General features: G+C 36.0%; 1 protein-coding gene across 2 annotated transcripts in view; it reads left to right on the top strand.

Moving 5' to 3' along the window:
* Positions 1-21,318, top strand: part of ptprb (protein tyrosine phosphatase, receptor type B) — a 58,286-nt gene extending 36,968 nt beyond the window's left edge. Inside the window, exons 8-32 of one of the 2 annotated variants that reach the window (XM_012958662.3) lie at positions 299-565; positions 2,277-2,540; positions 2,788-3,051; positions 3,595-3,858; positions 4,581-4,844; positions 4,937-5,206; positions 5,509-5,772; positions 6,209-6,472; positions 7,011-7,292; positions 7,875-8,153; positions 8,370-8,519; positions 9,351-9,594; positions 10,283-10,389; positions 10,723-10,828; positions 12,535-12,624; positions 12,711-12,728; positions 12,812-12,893; positions 13,866-13,956; positions 14,351-14,427; positions 15,407-15,541; positions 16,869-16,991; positions 18,012-18,175; positions 18,439-18,574; positions 20,879-20,999; positions 21,081-21,318. In XM_012958662.3, the coding sequence (XP_012814116.1) occupies positions 299-565; positions 2,277-2,540; positions 2,788-3,051; positions 3,595-3,858; positions 4,581-4,844; positions 4,937-5,206; positions 5,509-5,772; positions 6,209-6,472; positions 7,011-7,292; positions 7,875-8,153; positions 8,370-8,519; positions 9,351-9,594; positions 10,283-10,389; positions 10,723-10,828; positions 12,535-12,624; positions 12,711-12,728; positions 12,812-12,893; positions 13,866-13,956; positions 14,351-14,427; positions 15,407-15,541; positions 16,869-16,991; positions 18,012-18,175; positions 18,439-18,574; positions 20,879-20,999; positions 21,081-21,103 (4,349 nt within the window). In that variant the 3' untranslated portion in view covers positions 21,104-21,318. 2 annotated transcript variants of the gene reach the window in all.
* Positions 21,319-24,097: the final 2,779 nt, after the last annotated feature.

Here is a 24,097-nt window from a genome sequence, read left to right as displayed (position 1 = left end):
AATTAATTAAACTGTAGTTTAAATAGTCACTGTAACTGATTTATTTCTAAAAAGGCATGGTTGCATAATAAGCTTTGCTATAATTATTGCTGACTGCAAACTTGAGAGGTGGGTATTTTAAACCTTTCATTTACTTTTCTCTAGCCTTGAGAGCTGTCATTACAAGCCAGTGGGTATCATATTAGCCAGGGAAACTGCATCAAAGAAAAAAATCCAAACTTGCCTTTACCTAGATTTACCATTTACTGAATGCATAAATAACATTTAAATTGTGCCTTGTATCTACTTTTTTATGCAGTCCCAGCACAGGTGACTAACTTGAATGTTGAAAACCAAGGAACAACCTCAAGTTTGCATGCAGATTGGACAAAAGCTCCTGGGGATGTTGACTCTTACCAAGTTCTTCTAATTCATGAAAAAATAGTAATCAAAAATGAAACCGTTTCAAATGAAATTAATAAATACAGTTTTCACTCGCTAAAACCTGGGGGTCTTTATTCTGTTGTGGTAACCACTGTTAGTGGAGGCATCTCATCCAGACAAACAGTGTCAGAAGGAAGAACAGGTAGGAAGTTGCTTTCAATTATTTCCAGTATGTATAGGTGAAATAATAGCAAGTAATTCCTATTCATGAGTAAGATTTGATTTTCCAATTTACATTGTAGTAAACATTAAAATATAAACATCACTGGATAGCAGGCAATACAGGAAGCCTGACCCCCCTTTCTACACCAATCCTGGTCCAGCAACAGCTTGCGATACATAGGCTGGACATCCCTGGTGTAATGCTAAAATATCTTATAATTATGACATGCTGAAATAATGCTTGCACATTTGCCAAGGAAAATTTCTGGCAAAAGATCTCTTTTTTGCATGGCCTGGAATTGAATGTTCTTTCCCCTGTGTAATGGCATTTGTACATATAAGATATTGCTTGCCTAGTTTAAAGAATTGTTAAAGCATTGTAGTGTTCCTTAATTAGTATCTACTGTGATGGTAAAAGAGCCTTTTTTATCAACCTTCTGCCCTTAGTAAAGGAGCCCTATATTTTGTCAGAATGGATTATCAGCAAGTATGCATTTTAGCCATATGGTCACATTATTCCCTGCTGTCTGGTTGACTACAGTAATGACTGATGGTGCCTCTGTCCAAAAGACTGTGGGTACGAACAGATATCCAAGAGACAATGAAGCTATTCCATTAGTTGTAGTTAATACATGTTGCATAAATTGTTTAAGTGAATATTATTCTATAAATTCTCACAAACAATATTATATTATAAACTATATAAATATATATTTATAATCTAAATTTGCAGTAGCTATAGAAAGCTATCAGTTATAGAAAGCATCAGTCCCATCAATAAAAGAAATAACATCAAATCAAGAAGAATGTGAAGACCTGAGAAAGGATATCATCTAAGTGAAAAAGCATTTTAGAGGAAGTGGGAATGTTTAAGACAAGAATGAATGTTTAATTACAAGATCAGCAAAATCCTAAAGTTCATACTTATGTGATCTTAATCATGCAGTTTCCTTCCTCTGAGTGCTTATTTTCCTGTACTCTAGAGACATATCTAAACACCCTTAAACAATGCTTGTGAACATCATGGGCCAATTGTTCAGAAAAGAAGCGTGCTTTCTGTCAGCTCTGAGTATACACACCCAAGATTACGGCATTCAGGGTGTGTCACCACCAGAGGGCAGAAGGCTCATCCTTTTATTGAGAAAATTTATGAGCAAAAAAGTTTACTTTTTAAGGCAGTAAAGTTAATTCAGAGCTAGTACAGTGAATCTAGACACCATAAAACACGCTGCTGGCATAAAAGCAATGAAGCTGTGAACCATTTTACACTGGTTAGCACCAAAGTACTTGGTGCCTGAAATAAGTACATTCAGCATCATTAAACTATTTATTAGCTAATTCTGGGATGCTAAAACTGCAGCTCCCAGGGGCTGGCTTGCTAAGGATTATGGGGTTTTGCCACAGCTAAAAGGCTTCTGCTATTACATCTGATTGAATCTCTCACAACTAAAATATGATTATAGTAAAATAGTCAATATTTTTATGGCACCTATTCAGTGTATAGTGGTTTCAATACTATTTATTTTTCCTGCCATGACCCATTGTTTATAGCACATTTTCCCACTCTAAAGTCACTTCTATGCGCAAGATTTGCAAGTCACTTCTTGTATATGAACATTAATGAGGGGATATAGTAGGCTTAGTTCAATGTGTTTTAATAATGTTCTTTGTGTTCTTTCCATATTTAACAGTTCCCTCTAGCGTGAACAGGGTCACAATTAATAATTTTGGTCGAAGTGACTATCTCAGTATTTCATGGCAACCAGCTGCTGGGGATGTGGACATCTATTTTGTTACCCTGTCTCATCAGAATAACATCCTACCATCTCTAGCAATATCAAAATCTGTCAATGAGTGCTCATTTAGCTCTCTTACTGCTGGTCGGCTTTACAATGTTACAGTAACCACCAAAAGTGGGAAGTATGAGAACCATTCCTATAGCCAAGAATGGACAGGTATGTTGTCTAGAATAATACATCATGATTATAAAATCATTGGATGGGCCAAATGATTGGATCAGTCCAGTATCACCCACATTAAGGTGGGCATATTGGGGAAAGATCTACTAGTTTGGTGACTTTGCCAAACGAGCAGATCTTTCAAAGTATGGCCAGCTTAAGTTTGTGAATACAGTGTTTAAGTTATATGTTAAAATCATTTTAAAAATCATATTAAAATTAATTTGGGTCTTGTGTCTTTCAGTTCCATCTGCTGTTCAGGGGCTTGCTGTGAACAATGCAGCAAGGAGCGATTATCTCAAAGCTTCTTGGTTACGTGCTGTTGGAGACTTTGATATTTACCAAGTTACCATTAAGAATAACAATGACTTTATACAAATCAAAGATGTCACCAAGACAGAAAATGAATGTGTCTTTACAAATCTTGTACCAGGAAGGCTCTACAGCATCACTGTTATGACCAAGAGTGGGAATTACAAGGCCAGTGCCATGGCAAGTGGCAGAACCTGTAAGATTATATTTATGTATTATCCTTTATTTATACAGCACCAATACATTTACATAGCACTTACAGGGATAGATCATCATTCACAGCAGTTCCTGTATACAATATGGGGTGTGAAACTATGCCATGCAGCAGGGGGATGCATAAACATCTGAAAAATATAATGTTAAACATTGATCTACTATAGATAGATAGATAGATAGATAGATAGATAGATAGATAGATAAATAGATAGTGAAAAATCATTAATTAGGTAGAAATGTAAGGATCTTGATAACTGTTTAATATTTTTCCATGCACTGCAAATCACTAGAAGAACAAAAGATTTAACAGTGGTGCAAATATATAATGCTCACTGATTCCTGATTTGTAGCCAAGGCTTATGTTGTGTAGACACAATCCTTTGCTGTTCTCATCACCAGTGGCTCTTTTCTGTCAACCCTTTGTATATTTTTTGCATAATATATCATGGCTCTTAGATCTGTGTTCTGTTGCTTATATAACAAGCCTGCCACAAGTATCTAAACATTGTCTGTTTTCTACTAGTCCCTGAGGCTGTAAAGAAGCTCACTCTTGCAGAAAGAAGCAGTGAGGAGCTCCATGTGACATGGTCCAGAGCTGATGGGGATGTGGATCACTATGAAATCCAGCTGCTTTTCAATGACATGAAGGTTTTTCCACCAATAACTCTAAATAACACTGCAGACGAATACAAGTTCACCTCTCTGACCCCTGGGCGACTTTATAAAATTGTTGTGCTGACATTTAGCGGTGAAGCCCAGAGGGCAATGTTTGTGGAAGCCTTGACAGGTATTTGCATTTGCATTTCTAAAAGAATCTTATCATTCAAAAAACTGGGTGTATTTTCTGACATAGAGCTACAGATAATTTGTCAAGCATTTGTTTGGATTATATTTCTTGTGAAGGTACAGGTGGATAATGGGGTTTCACAAGCTATAGATAATCAAGGTTTTACCTCTTATTTCAGGAAGTATTGGTGGAGACATGCAAATAATTCCATGATGTCTCTGTGGCCACATATGCATCCAAAACCACTGCTTTAATAGCACAGCATAATAATTCAGAGCCGTGTATCCAAACTTACTATATATGTGCCATTAAATCAGTGGTTCTGGATGCATGCCATGGGGACATTAAGGAGTAATTTGCATGACTCTGACCATAAAGCCTCTCATTTTAATGTTTATGGCAGTGCTATGTGTGTAGCATATCTGTTTTTAGTATACAGTGTACAGGAAATATCTCACAGTTGTGAAACTGCAAGTTTCTGTCAAAGCATAACGTATACAACTGTCCATACTTAGTACATAGTTGAAGCAATATTTGGTGAGAAAGCAGTCTCCTTTATGGGATAATGTGAACAAAATAGCAGGGCCAAGGGGAATTCTGGCAAAAAACATGGTTCTTGGTATATGTTTTTGCACTTTTGCAGCTGGCTCCCCAAAATGTGTATTTCCTTTATTTATTGATAAAGTATTAACTAATATCTATGTTCCACCAATTGTTTTTAGTTCCAAGTACAGTAAAGAACATTCATATTTCACCAAATGGAATGACAAACAGCCTTAAAGTGAACTGGACCCCAGGAGGAGGCGATGTGGACTCTTATACTGTGTCCATATTTCACCATAATTCCCCAATTGGATCTCACACTACGTCCAAACACATTTTTGAGCATACCTTTCAAAACCTGAACCCAGGAGAGCTTTACAAAGTGGATGTCCAGACAAACAGTGGTTCATTACACAAAAGCTTAGAATCCTTTGGACGTACAAGTAAGAATTTATATGCGTGTAATCTTCACTAAATGTAGACCTACCAATAAATACAACTTCCATGAATAACATTTCTTTTTTCCTCTTTCCAGTTCCAGCTACTGTACATAGTCTGTCTGCAGATAATGCATACAGTAGTCACTTGTTGATAGTCAGCTGGCAGAGCGCCAAGGGTGTCACTGACAGATATGATATCCTTCTTCTGTCGGACCATGGCATTGTAATAACTAATAAATCTGTGCCCATCATGGCTAAGTCTCACAAGTTTGAAGACTTAGTTCCTGGCAAAAAATACAGAATCCAAGTTTTCACAGTAAGCGGAGGCCTCTTCAGCGCAGCTGTTGAAACAGAAGGACAAACAGGTAAGAAATAATATGTTTTACATTGAAAATACATCAAAACTCTAAAGTAGTTGCATAAATATGGCATGCCAAGCTATAGAGGGAAAATACCACTAACGTACAATTACATATTCTACAAGGAATTTGTTGATTGGTTGCTTGGAGCTAGTGCATCTGATGCTGCAGCCCACAAAACATTTTACTTTCAATTTGTTTCGCTTAGCATGTTTTCTCCATAACCAGAAGCTTAATATGTTGCCTAGTTGGGATGAAGGTTTGTACTTTTAGTGTTTAAGAAGTTTCCATATCTGGTTTATCTACAGTCCCTGCAGCAGTAAGTGATGTGAAAATCACAGGGAATAGCACAGACAGTTTATCTTTCACATGGAACAGCTCAGAGGGAGAGCTCGACTCCTATGGAATATTCCTGTACAACCCAGATAACTCTCTTCATGACAGAAAGTCAGGCAACCCAGATCTTCGACACTGCTCTTTCCAGGGGTTACTGCCAGGCCGTCTCTACAAAATGGTGATAGTTACTCATAGCGGATCACTGACAAATGAGTCTTCAATCCATGGAAGGACAGGTAATCATTATACACGCCATGCAAAGCATAGAGACTCTCAATATCTTATGTCAGAATGTTTATGGTGTATTAACTTGTCTTAGGATTTGATAACTAATAGCCTTTTAAATAAAATTGTACCAATGGTAAGAGAACATCAAAATATGAGAATGTTATTAAATATTTTTTTAGGGAGGGGGTTTGCTCTTCAAATTAAAATTTCTAAACTCTTTTCAAATTTTCAAATGGTTGCTTCTAATTCCAGAAAAGAATAAGTAAACAGGAGCCAATAAGTTAGGCTTCTTGGTGTGGTTACTTTAGTGAGGCCAAGTTACATACAGTATATAGTATTGGCAAGACAGCACAAATGGAGAATGGCAGAAAGTACGAAGTACAGCTTTTGGACAGTTTTTCCGACTTTCCAAATGATTCAAACAGTTATTCTATTTTTTTCCAGTCCCAGCTCCTGTCAGCTCTTTACAAGTATCAAACAGAAACACATCTGAAAGTCTGTGGTTTACATGGGCACCAGCACTGGGAGATGTGGACATTTATGAACTGATTCTTTATAATCCCAATGGCACTGAGAAAGAGAAAATACAAGACAAAGATCTTACTGAAAGCCATTTCCAGAACTTGGTCCCAGGCAGACTGTACACGCTTGTTATATTCACCCATAGTGGAGACCTGTTTAACAAGGCCACAGCAGTTGGAAGGACAGGTATGAAATATTAATTTTAATGTTATATTTTTGTTATCCATGTAAGGTGCAATGCAACTGTGTCAGGAACACAATGCTGTAACAAGTTTTGTTTATTTATGGTCTTTCATAATAAAACAAAAGTGTGCAGGTTAAGACATTTATCAAAGCAGATATATGTGTCAATGTGGCAGAATGTGTTTGACTGCTGTAAGTCAGACACATTTAATTTCTTAGAGGGGGTTACTACTCAACAAACTGTAGCTTAGCAGTCCTGAGCACTAACACTCATCTGAACCATTTCAGAGCACAAATTAAATTGTTAAATCTAAAGTAACCTGTAATGTTAAGACCTTTATCAAGGTGGTGTGCACCTAATATTTTTGGACTTTTGGATAATCAGATACATGGAGATAGCACCCAGGTAATTTGTGTTACAAGTTTGGTGTGCTGAAAATCTATGGACTGTATATATATATGTGTCTGTGTCTGCTTGTAGTTAAGCATTCCTGTAGAAGAGAAAGACTATTTATCATCTTTTTTCTATATCTTTTAAAAGCACCTCAACCTCCTAATTCTGTATCATTTGCTGATGTCAAAATCAACTCATTGTCCATAATGTGGCTTGGTCCTCCTGACTGGACAGATTATGATGACTTTGAACTCCAGTGGTCACCAAAGGATCTGTTGGTGGTGGTAAACCCTTACAGTATTGGCAGATCTAAAGGACGAATTATAAATGGCCTGTACCCTGGGCGTCAGTACACGTTTGGAGTTCAAAGTGTCAGCGGGAACACAGGGAAGACTTTAAGCCCAGCCATTTTTGGAACAGTAAGGACAAGTAAGACATCCATAACTGGCTTTTTATCTAAAACAAACTTTACATTTTTTAGACAAAGTTGTTTGTAAATAAATAATCATTGAATAAATGAAATGCCTAAAAACAACCTCAGCTTGGCATAAAACAGTAGAAGGATTATAATTATAATAAGTGTATAAAACTTTTATGTAATACTGAAGTACTTGGTAATATTTATGCCAATTTATAAATGTAAATAACATACAGATATATATGAGTTGGCTAAAGAAGTGAACACAAATAAATTGTTTTATATAAATTAGCTCACATTTATCCCACTTGTTTGGTTGTAGAAATATCCCATTAGCTCAGTTTTCCTTGGGCTATTTTTTTGCTGTGATGCCCCTTGTTCATGTGGCTTCAGCAACAGAGGCAGCTCCACACATTCTTTGACAAAAAAAAAGTCAACCATCTTTCTACATCCTGGGTAATGAGAAATTCTGGGGTGTTTTAGATATTCATTTTTACTCTTCTATAACTATAAGACTCTTGAAGAATTTGGGATGACTATGGGCCTAAAGGTATAAGTTATATATTCATTGTTTATTATACATATTTCTCTAGAACCTGACAAGATACATCATCTTCATTGCCGTCCACAAACATCCACTGCCATCTCCTGCTCATGGACACCACCAGACTCAGACTTTGATGGGTACAGTGTTGAGTGCAGAAGAAATGGAAGTGATGATGTAGAGTTTTCCAAACGCATAGAAAAAGACAAATCATCAATCACAATCTCAACCCTAGTACCACACAAGAGATATGTGGTTTCAATCAAAGTGCACTCTGCTGACATGACTAGTCAAGTAATTGAAGATAGCGCTATAACAATGATAGATCGTAAGTACATCACTACCACAAAGTGTGAGTGAGCACGAGTGAAACTCTTGTATTGTCTGTAGAGAAAATGCTGGATAATTGAAACTCTTACAGTTTACATTTTAAGAGTATAACAATATAAGTATTATTTATTATGTAGCTTATGCACAAAAGTATTAAATAACATTTCCATTATCTGGCAATGATTTTTTGAATCGCCATTATTTTTTTTTACAGGCCCTCCTCCGCCACCTCTTTTAATCAGAGTGAATAAAAAAGATACATTCATTAGCAAGTCATCAATCCACTTCAGATTTAATTGCAGTTGGTTCAGTGACACCAATGGAGCTGTCAAATATTTCACTGTGATTGTTTCGGAAGCAGATGGTACGTCTCCACTGAATACCTTTTGTCTTGTTGCGTTCCAAAAAGGATTTTGCTTAAAACTCCCTGATGCCTAGAAGTTATAGAGATCAGGATTCCTCAAACTGAAATAACTGTAAAGAACCTCTTTATGTTAGCCTAAAACATATGTCTCAGAATAACCATAGTTTTATACAGTATACTGCAGTGCTGGAATGGTGGCAAGAGTTGTGCACGTGACCTTTTAATTCTGTATAAACATCCCCCTGTTCCATGATGTAGTACAGCTATTCTAATCGCAGTTTATATCTGGCAAAGTTTTGATGAAGCCAACAGAACTTGTGTTGTTCCTTTGTTCCATAGTAATGTGTACTCATGGCACAGACTGAATGAAAACTTTAGATTATCCTCACAAATCTTCTTTCCTGAGGGAGCTCAATCATAATTCATTTGACTTCCTGAAACATAAATTACCCATTAAGTAAATCCCACATATTATCTGGCAGAGTTGTAAAAATATGAGATATATAGGTCTGTCTTTGATTCAGTTTAACATTATGCTAATTTGGAAGGGAGTTAAGTTGTTGGCAACACAAGCTCTCCTAACTTGTATCGCACAAGAAGTGTTACTCTGTAACATTCTAGGCAAGTGACATTTATAAAGAGGGTTGTAGTAATAAGATCAAAGTCCAGGCAATTGTTGACAGTTGCCTCTACTAACAGTTTGTATTTAGCATTTGCTTATAAAGTCCAATAAAACGTTTTGTATGCACCAAAAGCAGTAGGATGTCATTCAGTAGCATTATAAGAAATATTTTGTTACGTTTAAATTAAGTTTTATTTTGTCTTTAACAGGCAATGACAACCAGAGGCCTGAGGCAAGCCTTCCTTTGCCATCATATGCAGATTATAAAACAAATAAGTCCACTAAAATTTACCAGACTAGCTACTTTCCAAGTCGATGTGCAGAGAACCCTGACTACAATATCCAGAGTTACAAAATTAAGCTGGGTACAGGAATGGAACTTTTGGGTGGCAAATGTGATCAGAATGAAAATAAATACTGTGATGGACCACTGAGTCCAAGGACATCCTACAGGTAAGATTTACTGCAGCTACTACATATCTACATGACATCCAGTGCTATTTTTAAAAGCAAGTGTTTCATATCAATGCCTTTCATATTCTTATACACATTTTATTATCTTGGCTTGCAGAGTCAGCCTTAAAGGAAATTTGTGTAAATATTCCCTAAACTATAGTCTGACAGCTCATTCATTTAAAGACCAGACCTTGCAAAGTTTAACCATCTCCTTCACATATGCATTAAAATTCTGCTGTTATTCAGCATTGCACACAAAGTGCTTCTTGACACAACAAGATCAATAGGCTATAAAGTTATCTTCATATTTTATTAATTTTTTAGCTTAACAAAAATGTTTTAATATCAAAGTGTTTAGGCTTTTTCAAAAGATTTAATCCATGTGAATCCTCTAAAAATGTTGTATTTGAAGAAAAAGATGGAGTTAAAATAGAAAGGGCAATATACTCTCTGTTGTATAATCAGAAGTCGCAGAAGACATTCCGAGCTTCCCAGAGTCAAGCAATTCACAAATACTTTTCCAAATATTTTGTGTTGAGATTCTGGTAATCCATCATATATCATCTTTGTTTATAGGTATTATGTTGAGTATTTTACCCATTTAAAGTATTGCACCTTTGCAGATTGTTATGCTCTTTGGCCGTCTTTCATTTCCTTGATAACTATCTCTTCTTACAAATCTTAGGATAAGTGTCAGAGCTTTTACCCAACTATTTACTGAAGAAATGAGGACATTCCCTGAGCCACTGTATAGTGACACTTTCTTCTCCTTGCCAATCACAACGGAAGCAGGTGAGAAACTTTTTTTTTTCAGGGGGAAAGCTTTTTGTTTTTTTGCACGATTTACTATTCCATAACTTCACACTGCATGAAGAAAATTCATTGCCATGACTGCACCTGTCAGGGACACTGACTGTGCTTTTATCATTTTTCTCCTTCATAAAGACTACATAGATCATTTTCTTTGCTCCATGAGCTCACTATTGCAGTTCCATAAGTGTGCACTCTGTCCACTGTGTAAACTGTGCAATGCATGTGTCTTTGCAGGATATCTAAATAATAAGTTAAATTACAATTAATTAAAATAAATTATGAACATCAAACAATTTGTGACTTGCTTTTCAGAGCCTTTATTTGGTGTTATAGAAGGTGTAAGCGGTGGCATGTTCGTCATTATCATGATCATTGTGCTCACTGTGCTACTCATCTACCGGCAAAAAAAGAAGAGAGTGTAAGTCATTTGTTGCTGTTTACTTTTTAAAGACAGTCTGCAGTAAACATAGTTTATATCTTTCTGTTACCAATAGCTGACTCCTATTTCCATCAGCTGCTGAAGGTTTGTTGGAAATCTGTATTGTTTTATGACTATATAACAATAAGAAATAGTCTAAAATATGTGTTATGTACATAAGTATCATATTGGAGGCCCTGCTCTCTCATCTTACGATGAGTTCAGATTTCTTTATCTCTTATTTGTCTGTTCTTTTATAGTAGATTTGTCATCGCTATTGACTGTTTAGTGCAACACAGTCCATCTTGGTCCCTGTGGGTTGGACTGCCTTTCCTAATCTTCATTGCATTACATAATTGTTGGGCATATTGTATAATATTCCTGCAACTTTAAAAACGTTAAAGGCCATACGTTAATTGATATTGATCCTCATTGATAAATTGTAAAATGTATTTAATAGCAAAGTATTTGTCCATGTAAAAATTTTGCATAGAAGAAAAAATGGAGTTCTTTTATGGGACATTTGTCTTCTCAAACTCTTTACTGTGGTACACTAAGGGGCACATTTACTAACCCACGAACGGGCCGAATCCGTCCGATTGCGTTTTTTTCGTAATGATCGGTAATTTTGCGTTTTTTTCGGCGTCTTTACGATTTTTGCGTAAAAACGCAAGTTTTTCGGCGTCTTTACGATTTTTGCGTAAAAACGCAAGTTTTTCGGCGTCTTTACGATTTTTGCGTAAAAACGCGAGTTTTTCGTAGCCATTACGAAAGTTGCGCAAAGTCGCGATTTTTTCGTAGCGTTAAAACTTGCGTGAAACGTCGCGCCTTTTAAGTTTTAACGCTACGAAAAAGGCGCGACTTTGCGTGCAAGTGTTAACGCTACGAAAAAATCGCGACTTTGCGCAACTTTCGTAATGGCTACGAAAAGCTCGCGTTTTTACGCAAAAGTCGTAAAGACGCCGAAAAACTTGCGTTTTTACGCAAAAATCGTAAAGACGCCGAAAAACTTTCGTTTTTACGCAAAAATCGTAAAGATGCCGAAAAAAATCGCAAAAAATACGAAAAAAACGCAAAATGTTCGTTTCCAATCGGAATTTTTCCAATTCGGATTCGAAATCGTGTCTTAGTAAATCAGCCCCTAAATGTTCTTTATTTTTTAACAAAAACATAACAGATAGTTTATATCATAATTAATTATATATTAAAAAAATCTTAGCTAACTAGCACATATGTATCAGTAAATATTTACCTTGAGCACCGTTTGGTGATGTTCTTTGTGCTTCCTAAGAGATCACCTGACAGGAAATAATGCAGCTCTCATTGTAATGGGAAGAAGTGTGTAAGCAAAAGACACAGGTCTATCCATTCAGAGTGCTCTTGCTTTGTGTGTGAGCATAGTGTATAGTTTTCTTTTAACCATTCAGTAGAACACAAGCAATTAATTGGTTGCAGTGAGTTACAAGACTTGGTTCAGACTGCATTTTTTATTACATTTGCCTTTACAGATTTTCCCACAGACAAAAGCCATGATCCTGGTAGTTTTATGTAGGTAATTGGAGGAAAATTTGTTATACAGTCTTGATATTTTATAATATTTCTACTACAGTAACAATTTCAGTACCATTATTTGTGGACCCTGCTGTAAATGATTTTCTGAAATGGAGAGCTTTCCGTGGCATAGCAGAATTCATTGTGTATTTTAGGTATGAGCAGGATCCAATGACCACACATCTGAGTTCACAAATAGAAAGGATTCCATCAGTCCATCTAAATGTTGGCCACATACAAATAGGGTAAGTATAACTGGACTTTTCTTAGAGCTACACAGCTATTTTTTTTATACCAAAACCACTTACATTTTCATTGTTTCTATTTGCAGAGACAGAATCTCATCAAGGTAAGTTATCTGTACATGAGATTTAAAAATGTATTTGTTTAAAAAAAAAACTTGACTATTTAAAATGTTCTTTTAAATTGTAGGCCTATTCTAACTGCCCAGTTTGAAGAACATTTCAGCAAGCTTCAGACCGATTCCAATTACTTGCTTTCTCGGGAGTATGAGGTGAGATATCTCATCAAGCATAAATGCAGACTATATATTTGGGATTAGCACTAAAACTGGTGTCATAAAAAAGGTCAGTCTGTAAGTAAATGTGAGAAAATGCTATTAGGATCACTGGTTAGTGGCCTGCCATAGCTATAATTATATCATGGTAAATAGTACAGTGCTAACATTTTGTTGTTTGCATATGGCTTGGTTATGTGCTCACAACTAGTTACATTTTTTACTAGGCCTTATTTTAATTATTTTAAATATGTTTTAACAAACAGTATGTGAACAAAATGTCTGTATGCATTGGTAGATTATGACATAAACTACTTCAAGTTGATGGTGTGTGTTGATCTGCCCTGTGTCACTACCCACAGACCCTAGAAACTGTCACTACACTGTGGGTACGCGATCCCACTGCAGAAATATAACCTAAACTGGATATGACCCAAGGCTCTTTGTATTTCTCGCACACATTGTATTTACATAGTACCCTGATACACACATTGCACCTAAACCAAACATATTACTTTCTTATTTTTCAAATATTTTTATTGAGGCTTTGGCCTTAACATTTAGATGCATAGCAGAATCTAAATAAAGATTACTATAAAGATCAATACAATGAACATGTATTGATAAAGTAATCAAAGAAGAATTGTTTTTATTTAACTATCCACTTGGTACAAACAGCTTTGTTTCTCAAAGCTGTTCATGGGGCCCAGACCGAAGGCTAGTTATGGTAATCTCTGGAGTGAATGCTTATTTGCTGTCTCAAATACTCCTACCTATAGCACCATGTCATTTAGGACAGTGTTTTTAGATATTTGTAGCTTTTTATGGAATAAGGGGGCCTAGTAATAAAAATGATAAGCCACAATAGGGTGGCTTTTGCACTTGTGTGAATGTATCCTGCCTGTAAAGACTGTGAGAAGAATTACTTAAAAAAACTACATTTCATGTGACTGTTTTAATTTGTTTCAGAACCTTAAAGATTTTGGTCGAGACCAGTCTTCTGATACTGCCCTTCTCCCAGAAAACAGAGGAAAGAATAGATATAGCAACATATTGCCCTGTGAGTGTTTAATGTTTATTTCAGTGTCTTCTACTAGGTCTAGGTGAGTTTTTCAGTAATTAGAAAGCATCATTAACTTTGACTGTTAGAATGATGTGAAACAAATGCCCTGGTTTGAAAGTTGGTCTGTTGTCTGTAGACCTGTTTAGGCTACTTCATAACAAAAAATTGAATCCATACAGATTGCATTGAGACAATCTATTTAATCTACTGGCAAATACATTGGAATTAAATTAGAATAAATTCATGAAAGAAAACACTAGTTTGGAGTTGTTATGGTTAAGACATTTCAGCACAGTCGCTGTGGTGTATTGTTTGCATGTGCTGTATTTTTTACAGCTTTACTTCAGTATATATCATTAATATTTCTGTTCATTTGTGTTGTTTCTTACAGATGATTCCACAAGAGTGAAACTTGCCAACGTTGACGATGACCCCTGTTCAGACTATATTAACGCCAGCTATATGCCAGTTAGTAACAGTTATATTGTTATGTGATCCCAAGCTCCCCTGAATTCCAAATATTTTTTTCTGAATGTGTACATTAAGGGGCAGATTTGTTATGCAGTGAAAACACCAGTGAGAAAATTTGCCACACATCGCCAGGCTTTGCTGTGTAAAAAATGGCGTAATTTTTTTATGCATTTTTTCTTAGAGCAACTTCAGCTGGAACTTACACAAGATCTGCAGCAATGTAAAATAACGGTGACAAATCTGGCATTCAGATTGTGTGACATAAAACACACCTTAATAAAGTTGGCATTTATTTTTCACCACTTTTTACACCATTTTTTTTGGCAAATTTTGTTTTACACAACATAATAAGCCCCTAGATGTTTAAAATATCTTACGATAATGACATTTAAAAAGGATCATGTTTCAGTGAGTTAAGTTTGCTATTAAATGTGCCTTTTCACTGTTATCAAATACTGCACCCAAATTCTAAAATGATTTGGTTGCCCCCAACAACAGAGAAACACCAGCAGCTAAGGTGTCAAATTGATACAATTTCTGTGCTGAGAGTGGACAAAGTAAACATACTGAGTTTAAAACTTTTTTAGAATAATAGTTATTAATAAAAGTTGTTGATAAAAGTCTGAATTTTTTATTCATAAGTTTTGTGGGTGTGAACTGCCCCTTTACGAATGAGAGCAAACATTAGGAATGAGTTCATAATAAGTAGTATATATCTTAAGTAAAACTTACTAATTAAATCTATGAAAAAGTTATATTAGTTCCATTTGGGGACTAAATAGAATATGTTTGTAAGATGTTCTGCTTTCCTTTAGTCCTGACATACTTTCCATACATATTTGGTACAGCTCAATTTTTTTTATTAATTTTCACTTTGTACGAACTGCTTTAATACACAGCTAACACAAAGTGAAACTGATTGTGTTTACATATCTTTTTAAATGTATCTTAACAAGTGAATTCTTTGTACTTTTAGGGCATCAACTTTCGGAGAGAATATATTGCTACACAAGGGCCTTTACCAGCAACCAAAGATGATTTCTGGAAAATGGTGTGGGAACAAAATGTTCACATCATTGTGATGGTGACACAGTGTACAGAGAGAGGACGGGTAAGCTGCAGTTGATAAATGCTATTTATTAGCTGTATAGTATGTTCCATTAATACACATTGACTGGGATCTATTTTTGTTTTGAGCCAAAAAAGTATAACAAACATGGGTTGGTATTGTGGAGAATTCAGGATCAAAAAAGTGTATGAAAATAGAACAGCTTTATATGGAAAGGAAAGTCGGATGCACAGCAAGTGCCATATTCTAGAAACACAGCAGAAGTTTTTCTGTGTACAAAAAAAGTCCATCTGTTTTGCCCAACTGAGTAATTTTATATTATAAATAGTATTTGCAGGTATGTGTGTATATTTTCATTTATAATGTGATACTTTTGCACACAGCTCTGTACAGTAGAAAGGGAGGGTTGAACAAGGTTGAAAATTGTAGGGCAGGTTTATTAATGGTCAAGATCCTGGGAACAAGAAATCTTCTGCTAACTGATATAAAAAGTTGTAGGAGGGAGGAGGAGTAAATTACTTTGCATAGAAAACTGCTGCAATTTTTTTTACTTAAAAAAAACACCTAATCGGAAGCAAATCAAGCCAGGGGAGTAAGAATTCAGGGAATTGATGGTTTGATGGAAGTAAATTGAAGTTGTGTAAGAGGATAGAGCAGGATAGCATTACTGCACTGGATAAAGTTTTGCTGCATTGGGAAAAGTGACATATATACTAAGTCGGTATGATAAAGGGCAGAACTCAAAAAAAAGAATAGAAACCTGGATTGTACATTTCATTGTACTACACCTTGTTGCCAGGATTTTTTATGACTTAGCAGGAAAAATGTTTCAACTGTCTAAAGACCCTGGTTGACATTCCAATTAGAAATTTGGCATCTTGAATTGTTGGATCCTTTTCAAGGTGAGCTGTAGGTTGATCTTGGTGAAGTTTTTGTCCACTGCAATTTTTCTCTAAAAATTATATATATCATTATATATATATAAGGGTATCTGTGATGATTATGTCAACATTATTTAACATCAGGTTTATACAGGTTTTTTTCCCTGGTGAGCAGGAAGAAGGTTTGAAAGCAACAATTATGTTTTTATCTGATTACAGTGTATTTTGGATGCAGTGAAATGGGGGTGCAGTTAAAATACATAGGCATTGTTTTCCAGTTGATATATTTAACAAGGGGGTTGCATTTTTATTTACTGCCAAAACCATATTTCTTTTCTTTGTAAATAATAATAATAAAAAAAACTAAAGAGCTTTGTGTTTTATAAGCAGTTCTGAAATGATTCAATAACAAGAATTCATAATGAATTGAAACATTATCTTGTCTAACACCATTATCCATTCTGTATTTTTGCTGTGTCCCTTCACAGGCAAAATGCGATCATTATTGGCCCATGGACCAAGACTCATACTATTACGGAGACCTGATAGTACAAATGCTGTCAGAATCTGTGCTTCCTGAATGGACAATAAGGGAATTTAAAATCTGCAGTGTAAGAAATTCTTCTTATAAAGTTTAAACCATGTGGAATTTTCCTTTGCTACCAAGTGCCATTTATCAGTCTCTTAAAATCAATGCAAAAGTATATACAGTACGTTTTTAGCTTCTCTGTGTTGTAGCAATTCATCATCCTGTTGTGTGCCTCTTTCAATACCTCGGAAAATTAAATGTCAGAATACATATTTTAGGGCTTAAAGGGGCAGAGTAATCACTAAAAGACAGAGTTGTGGCTATATTGTGGCATTTCATGGCACTCCAGAATTTTTAGGAGCACACTTCCCAGCTCCCTCACTCCAGCTTTCTTATATAGAAGTCGTAGCCTACAGCAGTGAAACAAACATAACCTTTTCTTGCTATATACACAGAATCTTGGCAATGCAATAATAAATTATGCTGGGAACTGGTAAGACAACATTAACAACTGTAACAACACATCAAAAATTGGTTTATTGTCACTTTCCTGTCACTTTCCTTTTGAACAGCTAGAAACTAGGTAGGAATTAGCTGAGCAAAGTTTTAATTTGACAGCTCTGTCTCTTTTTTTATATTGTCTTTTGTTGCCCATTCAGACTTTAGTTACTTAAATATCATATGTCGTTTTTTTTACTTTTTACATCCCACTGTGTAAATTACAGTGATTTATAAATAAATACACTTCTTGGCTCATGGTAATTATTAAATTGTCACATTTTATAAGCTTTAATGGAGGATGGATTGGCTTGCTATTAAGCACCCTTTATTGAAGACATACTGTCTTAAGAGGTGATGGTTCTAGTTCTTCTTTGGGGTCTAATTAAAGGGAATATAGTCCATAATGTATTAGTATGGTATGTTTTCAATTTTTTTTTGTTGTAGCAATTTTATAGAATGTAAAAAAACTAATAATACTGTATGTTCAAATTATGTTCATTGTTTGATTTTAATGTATTTTGTTTATAAAGTGTTGCAGTCCTATGTTGCTGGCTAGATGTCACATTATAGAAACAGAACACTGTTTTTTTTTCATTTACAGGAAGATCAAATTGATGCACCACGACTAGTCCGTCATTTCCACTATACAGTGTGGCCAGATCATGGGGTGCCAGAAACCACCCAATCACTGATCCAGTTTGTAAGAACAGTCAGAGACTATATTAACAGAACTCCTGGAAGTGGCCCTACTGTGGTGCACTGCAGGTACAGCAGAACTAGTTTCTTATCCTTAATTTTTACATTTACATTATTGCATATTAAACATAATTGATTAATGCAAAAATTGCTGCAGTTTTACTATCGTAAATGTGGTCCAGGAGATGTCAGTTTAACAACAGTTGGGCATACTGTTTTTAATAAAGTTATTTACCTTAGTTTCCATCATATTGTAGTTCATGCATGGGTGCAGCCTTAAAAACACATTTTATATTTGCAGTACATGGGATGACAATGTGTATTTGTTACAGTGCTGGTGTTGGCAGAACTGGCACATTCATTGTACTGGACCGAATGCTTCAACAAGTTGATACAGTGGATTCAGTGGATATATTTGGAGCTGTTAGGGACCTCCGAATTCACCGGATGTACATGGTGCAGACCGAGGTAAGAAGTAGGATTCAGATCCAATTCATCTACATCACTGAGTCCCATTGACAAACTACTTGTATATTAAATGCATAGCAGCATGTAGTAAATATAGATACAGAATGATCCTGTAAAGGAGGCAGAAAACATTTGTAACATAAGTGCGTTAATTATACATGCATAAACTGTATAGACTTTCTCACCTTGACTGCCAGGTTTAACAAAATGGATGAACAAAGCTGCCAATAATCAGTACTATATATGGATTTACTACAAGGGTTTATTTTCAAAATCTAACTATGGCCAAACCTGGATAGGTTTTAGTGTCATGCTGAAAGTTTTCCCCTAAATCTCACAATGAGCGGGTACAATAAAATATTTTGTTAATCATTTAGGGGCTGATTTACTAAGACACGAATTCGAAATCGAATCGTATTTTTTGCGATTTTTTCGGCGCCTTTACGACTTTTCGGAAAATTATCGATACTTTTTCGTTACCAATACGACTTGCGCGAAAAAACGCGAGTTTTTCATAGCCATTACGACTTGCGCGGAAAAACGCGAGTTTTTCGTAGCCATTCCGAAAGTTGCGCAAAATCTGCCGATTTTTTCGTAGCGTTAAAACTTGCGCGAAAAGTCGCGCCTTTTTCGTAGCGTTAAAACTTAAAAGGCGCGACGTTTCGCGCAAGTTTTAACTCTACGAAAAAATAGTGACTTTTCGCGCAAGTTTTAACGCTACGAAAAAATCGCCAGATTTTGCGCAACTTTCGGAATGGCTACGAAAAACTCGCGTTTTTTCGCACAAATCGTATTGGTAACGAAAAAGTCGCGATAATTTCCGAAAAAATCGCAAAATACCGATCATTACGAAAAAAACGCAATCGGACGCATTCGGCCCGTTCGTGGGTTAGTAAATGTGCCCCTTAGTGTGTCCATGTACACTGTAAAATCTTTTCACTTTATTCTTGCTGTGAGGGCCTGGCAAGTACTTTCCTATTCGGTCAAGAATATAAATGATTATTTTCATATTGTTGCTGTGCACAGCCCTTGCATTATCTTGTTTTACTGTTTCTGTGATTAATCATATTAACTTACACTAAATAGCCATTGCTAATATGCTGCTGTCATGAATACTAAATATTTCATTTTGTTTAGATGAGGTAAGGCTAGATGACACAAACATTTTTATTTATCAAATACCAAGAACTGAAGGTCCATAGTGAAAGGTTCATTTACCTACACTGCAGAGTTTGCATAATGAAAAATATATTTAATGAGAAAACATTTAAATATATTCATTTGAAACACGCCAAACACAGCTTTAATGTCATTTTTACACTAATTCTTTTCATTAAACCCTCATTGAAATCCGTATAGTCACTGTAATAGGACTCTGTGTTGATTTAGAACTGCCTGTATTCTAATGTATCCACCTGTATAATAAACTCATTCCAGTTAGCTTGAATAATGTGTGGGGTGGCACAATATATTATATAAAGCTCAACTTGAGCTTGGAAGAAGAACCAGGTGAAATTATTCCAGTTTTCATACAATAACTCTGCAGGCTCTTTTTTATGTAGAGTAGGTAGACCACATTTCAACATAGCAACTACATTTTATATACTGCAGCTGTATAATGTATATTAGGTTTCATGAACTAGTTGGCATAATGTCGGGTTATGAATATTTGTTTTGCAAAATAACATATAAAAAATGCACTGAACATCTATAGGTTTCAAATGTGCTGAAATTATTCTTAAGACAGCTTTATTTACCAGGGACTATAATGCCTACTGTTATTATATAAAATTTGCTAAACACTTGGCCTTAATGGGTACACTTCATTAACTTCAGACCCTGTCCCTGTGGTGGGGTGTTTGCAGTCTAAGGTGCCTATCACTTTTACACCCTAAGGCAGATTAGATTTCAATAGGAGTATCGCCTACGGGTGGGCGATATCGGGTAGCAAGTTGCTTTAAAAAAAATATTTGCGGCCATGGGGCAGTCGGTTCGGGGACCGCATCAACGAGCTGATGCGGTCCCTGATCCGACTGGATTTTCTAACCTGGCCGATCGATATCTGGCTAATTTCAGGCCAGATATCGGTCAGCCAGGCCGCTCGTTTCTGCCCATACACGGGCCGATTAGCTGCCGAATCGGTCCAAGGGACCGATATCGGCAGCTTCTATCGCCCATGTATGGGGGCCTTAAGTTAACTGTTTTTGGAGTGTGGGAGGAATCTGGAATAACCGAGACCCACACAGACCCGGAGGGCCAGGTACACATGTATATCTCTGTTTACAATATATTTCTTTTTTGTAGTGTCAGTACGTCTATTTGTATCAATGTGTAAGAGACGTCTTAAGAGCCAGGAAACTTCGCAATGAACAGGACAATCCCTTGTTTCCAATATATGAAAATGTGAATCCAGAGTATCACAGAGGTAAGGATGTCACCAACAGTACATAATGCATTGCATGGAAAGTTTTTCCTGCAGTACTAACAACCTGCATTTGTCTTACAGATGCTGTTTATTTAAGGCATTAAGTATTCCTCGGAGACCATCTTCTACAGTGTTACTCTATATTTTCCAAGCAATAAACAGTGCCTGTACTGGTTAGATTTTCAGTTATTTATTTGTCTTTGTCATTTTGTAAGCTATATGTAATTTAAATGTACATTTCATTCTCAGATGTATATATATATATTTTTTTTTTTCTCTCTGTTTCAAGTCTCACATTAAACCACAATCACTAAGCTAAGAAATGTCCATGAGCAGATAGTGTTGCAATTTGTTTTTTTTCCTTTGTCATTTTATTTATTGAGGAAATGTAGCAGACACACAAGCGTCAGTCATTTTATTTTATGCCCTCCATTTACTATAATAGTAATGGGCTTTTTTTCTTTCTTAGTAGATGTTTGCGTAGCTCAAGAAACATTTGTCTTTCTGTTTTGCTTAACTAAACATAGGGCAAAGTCATACCAGGTGTTTTGATCTTAATAGGTTAGACTGACTAAAAGGTTTAAAACAAACAGGTCTAGTGGTGTAAACCTAGGGAAATTGGTGAGTTTTCTCAGCTGTATAAATGTATATACCTCAAAGCAGCAAATTTTACTCCTAGAGATATGCAAGTAAAATAGGAGAACCTTTACACCATTTAGTAGTGGCTTATGACCCACAATCAGGGTGATAAACACTATATAAGCTATAAGCTGAGTTTTCTGGGTTGACTTAGCACTTAAGAACAACATTTTCCCATTCTCCCACTACCTTTCAAAACAGTAGAAACTCTCTAGGCTATAAACCAATATACACTAAGGGGCTGATTTACTAACCCACCAATCCGACCCGAATTGGAAAAGTTCCGACTTGAAAACGAACATTTTGCGACTTTTTCGTATTTTTTGCGATTTTTTCGGCGTCTTTACGAATTTTTCGTTACCAATACGATTTTTGCGTAAAAACGCGAGTTTTTCGTAGCCATTACGAAAGTTGCGTAAAATCTGGCGATTTTTCGTAGCGTTAAAACTTGCGCAAAAAGTTGAGCTTTTTTCGTAGCGTTAAAACTTACGCGAAACTTCGCACCTTTTAAGTTTTAACGCTACGAAAAAGGCGCAACTTTTCGCGTAAGTTTTAACACTACGGAAAAATCAGGCGATTTTACGCAACTTTCGTAATGGCTACGAAAAACTCGCGTTTTTACACAAAAATCGTATTGGTAACGAAAAATTCGTAAAGACGCAAAAAAAATCGCAAAAAAAACGAAAAAATCGCAAAATACCGATCATTACGAAAAAAACGCAATCGGACTCATTTCGACCCATTCGTGGGTTAGTAAATGTGCCCCTTAGGCTTTATGTCATGTCACCAGAGCTTGCTCAGCCAAATGGCTCAATGGCAAGTCATAAATGGACTGAATTGTATGAAAGAGCGTTTGATTAGTTTTTACAAACTTGAATCTTGTGGATTATTTAGAAATGAAAATGTCTTTTTGGAGCTAAAACCCTTTTCTATCCTCCATGGTAACAGTCATTCTTTTCCAGTGTAGCACTACTTTTAAAAGTTGATGCACTGTACAAATAAATACATGTTTATAAAATAATGGAGAGCACGCAAGCTGCACATTATATTATCTATCAGAAAAACATGTGCAGCCACTGTAGGGCAAAGCCCAAAAGAAAGTGGTGCCAAGCTTCACCTAAAGTTTGAGTAAGACTCATTTTCCATTACTCTGTGAGTATGCACTGAAGGTAGTAGTTTTACACTGAGTGGTGCAGGGTTGAGGTTAGCATTAACGTGTCCTGCTGGAGGTAGATTGTATTGATTATTAGGTTAACCAAAGGCTAGAATAGATACAGAACATAAGCTATTTTAATGTAGTTACAGGAAATAAATATGATTAAATTAGTCATTTGTATCTTAATGATTTTACTGTATAACTGGACCAATATCATACTGCATGTTACAGAACAGCATTAATATTAGTAGTGCTTGGAGATAGTAAGTCTTCCCATTATTCAGTTAATAGTTGGCCTCTAGTAAGTTAGGCTAGGGTATGTAATTTTGCACCACTGACTGGAATTCCAGTGCAAATATATTAGTGCAGGCGTGTCAGTAACCAATAACACAGACTGCCAGACTGAGTAGGCAAAACATTAGATTGCTGGGAGCACTCACACACGAAAATATTATAAAATTTAACAAAAAAGTACATAATCTTTCTTTTTAAAGACATATTGTTATTGACTAAAGTTTTGATTATAAAATTTGTTTATTCCAAATTTGACATACTTTGACATACAGAAAAGATTAACATTGATTACTGCTGGAAAAGAAGATGATCCTGAAAGTCTGATTATTTGAAATAGGCAAATGTAACTAACTGGATGAGTGACCAAGGGCTTGGGCCCCCCAAAACATCATTCTGACTTGCTTCATTAATGGTTCCCAATCAGCAGGGAGCATTTATTGGTCAACTACACGTACCATTTTTACAGCAAAAATCCACTGGTTTTTACTAGGCATGCACAGACTTTGCATATGTTGTTGTATCACTCTAAACATAGACTGGTTACCACCAGCGTGGCTACAAAGATAGATCAGGTGTATTTGAAATTTATTAATGACCGCCATTCAGCTGCATTCACCAGCAGAGCCAAGCTTACCCCAGGGTGCAAGTTCTTGCTAAGGGGTCATTTGCTTTACCACATGGCACACGTGCTAGAATGCACTCATTTAGCAAACACTTGCATCCTGGTACAGCACAGCATCTGGTGGTATAGCCAAGCCCTGACCTGCAGCAGTGCAGGAAATGCAGAATGCAGTGTGCAAGGTGAGAAAACAGGCAGCCTTTTTTTTTCAGTTTGCTCACTGCGTTCTGCATTGTAATTGACCCTTTAAGAAAGCTTTAATAGGTCCACTCTTGCACCTCTTTTTCAATTTGATTACAATTTAAAATACTAAAGGGGTGAATTTGATGGACAAGCTTTTTTTTATTTGAGCATTCAATACCTTATGTTACTGTTTAGGGTGCTATAAAA

Source organism: Xenopus tropicalis, chromosome 3, assembly GCF_000004195.4.
Source record: "Xenopus tropicalis strain Nigerian chromosome 3, UCB_Xtro_10.0, whole genome shotgun sequence".
Lineage (NCBI taxonomy): Eukaryota > Metazoa > Chordata > Amphibia > Anura > Pipidae > Xenopus > Xenopus tropicalis.
Note: the sequence above shows the minus strand (reverse complement) of the source record. Positions and strands in the feature narration are given on the sequence as shown.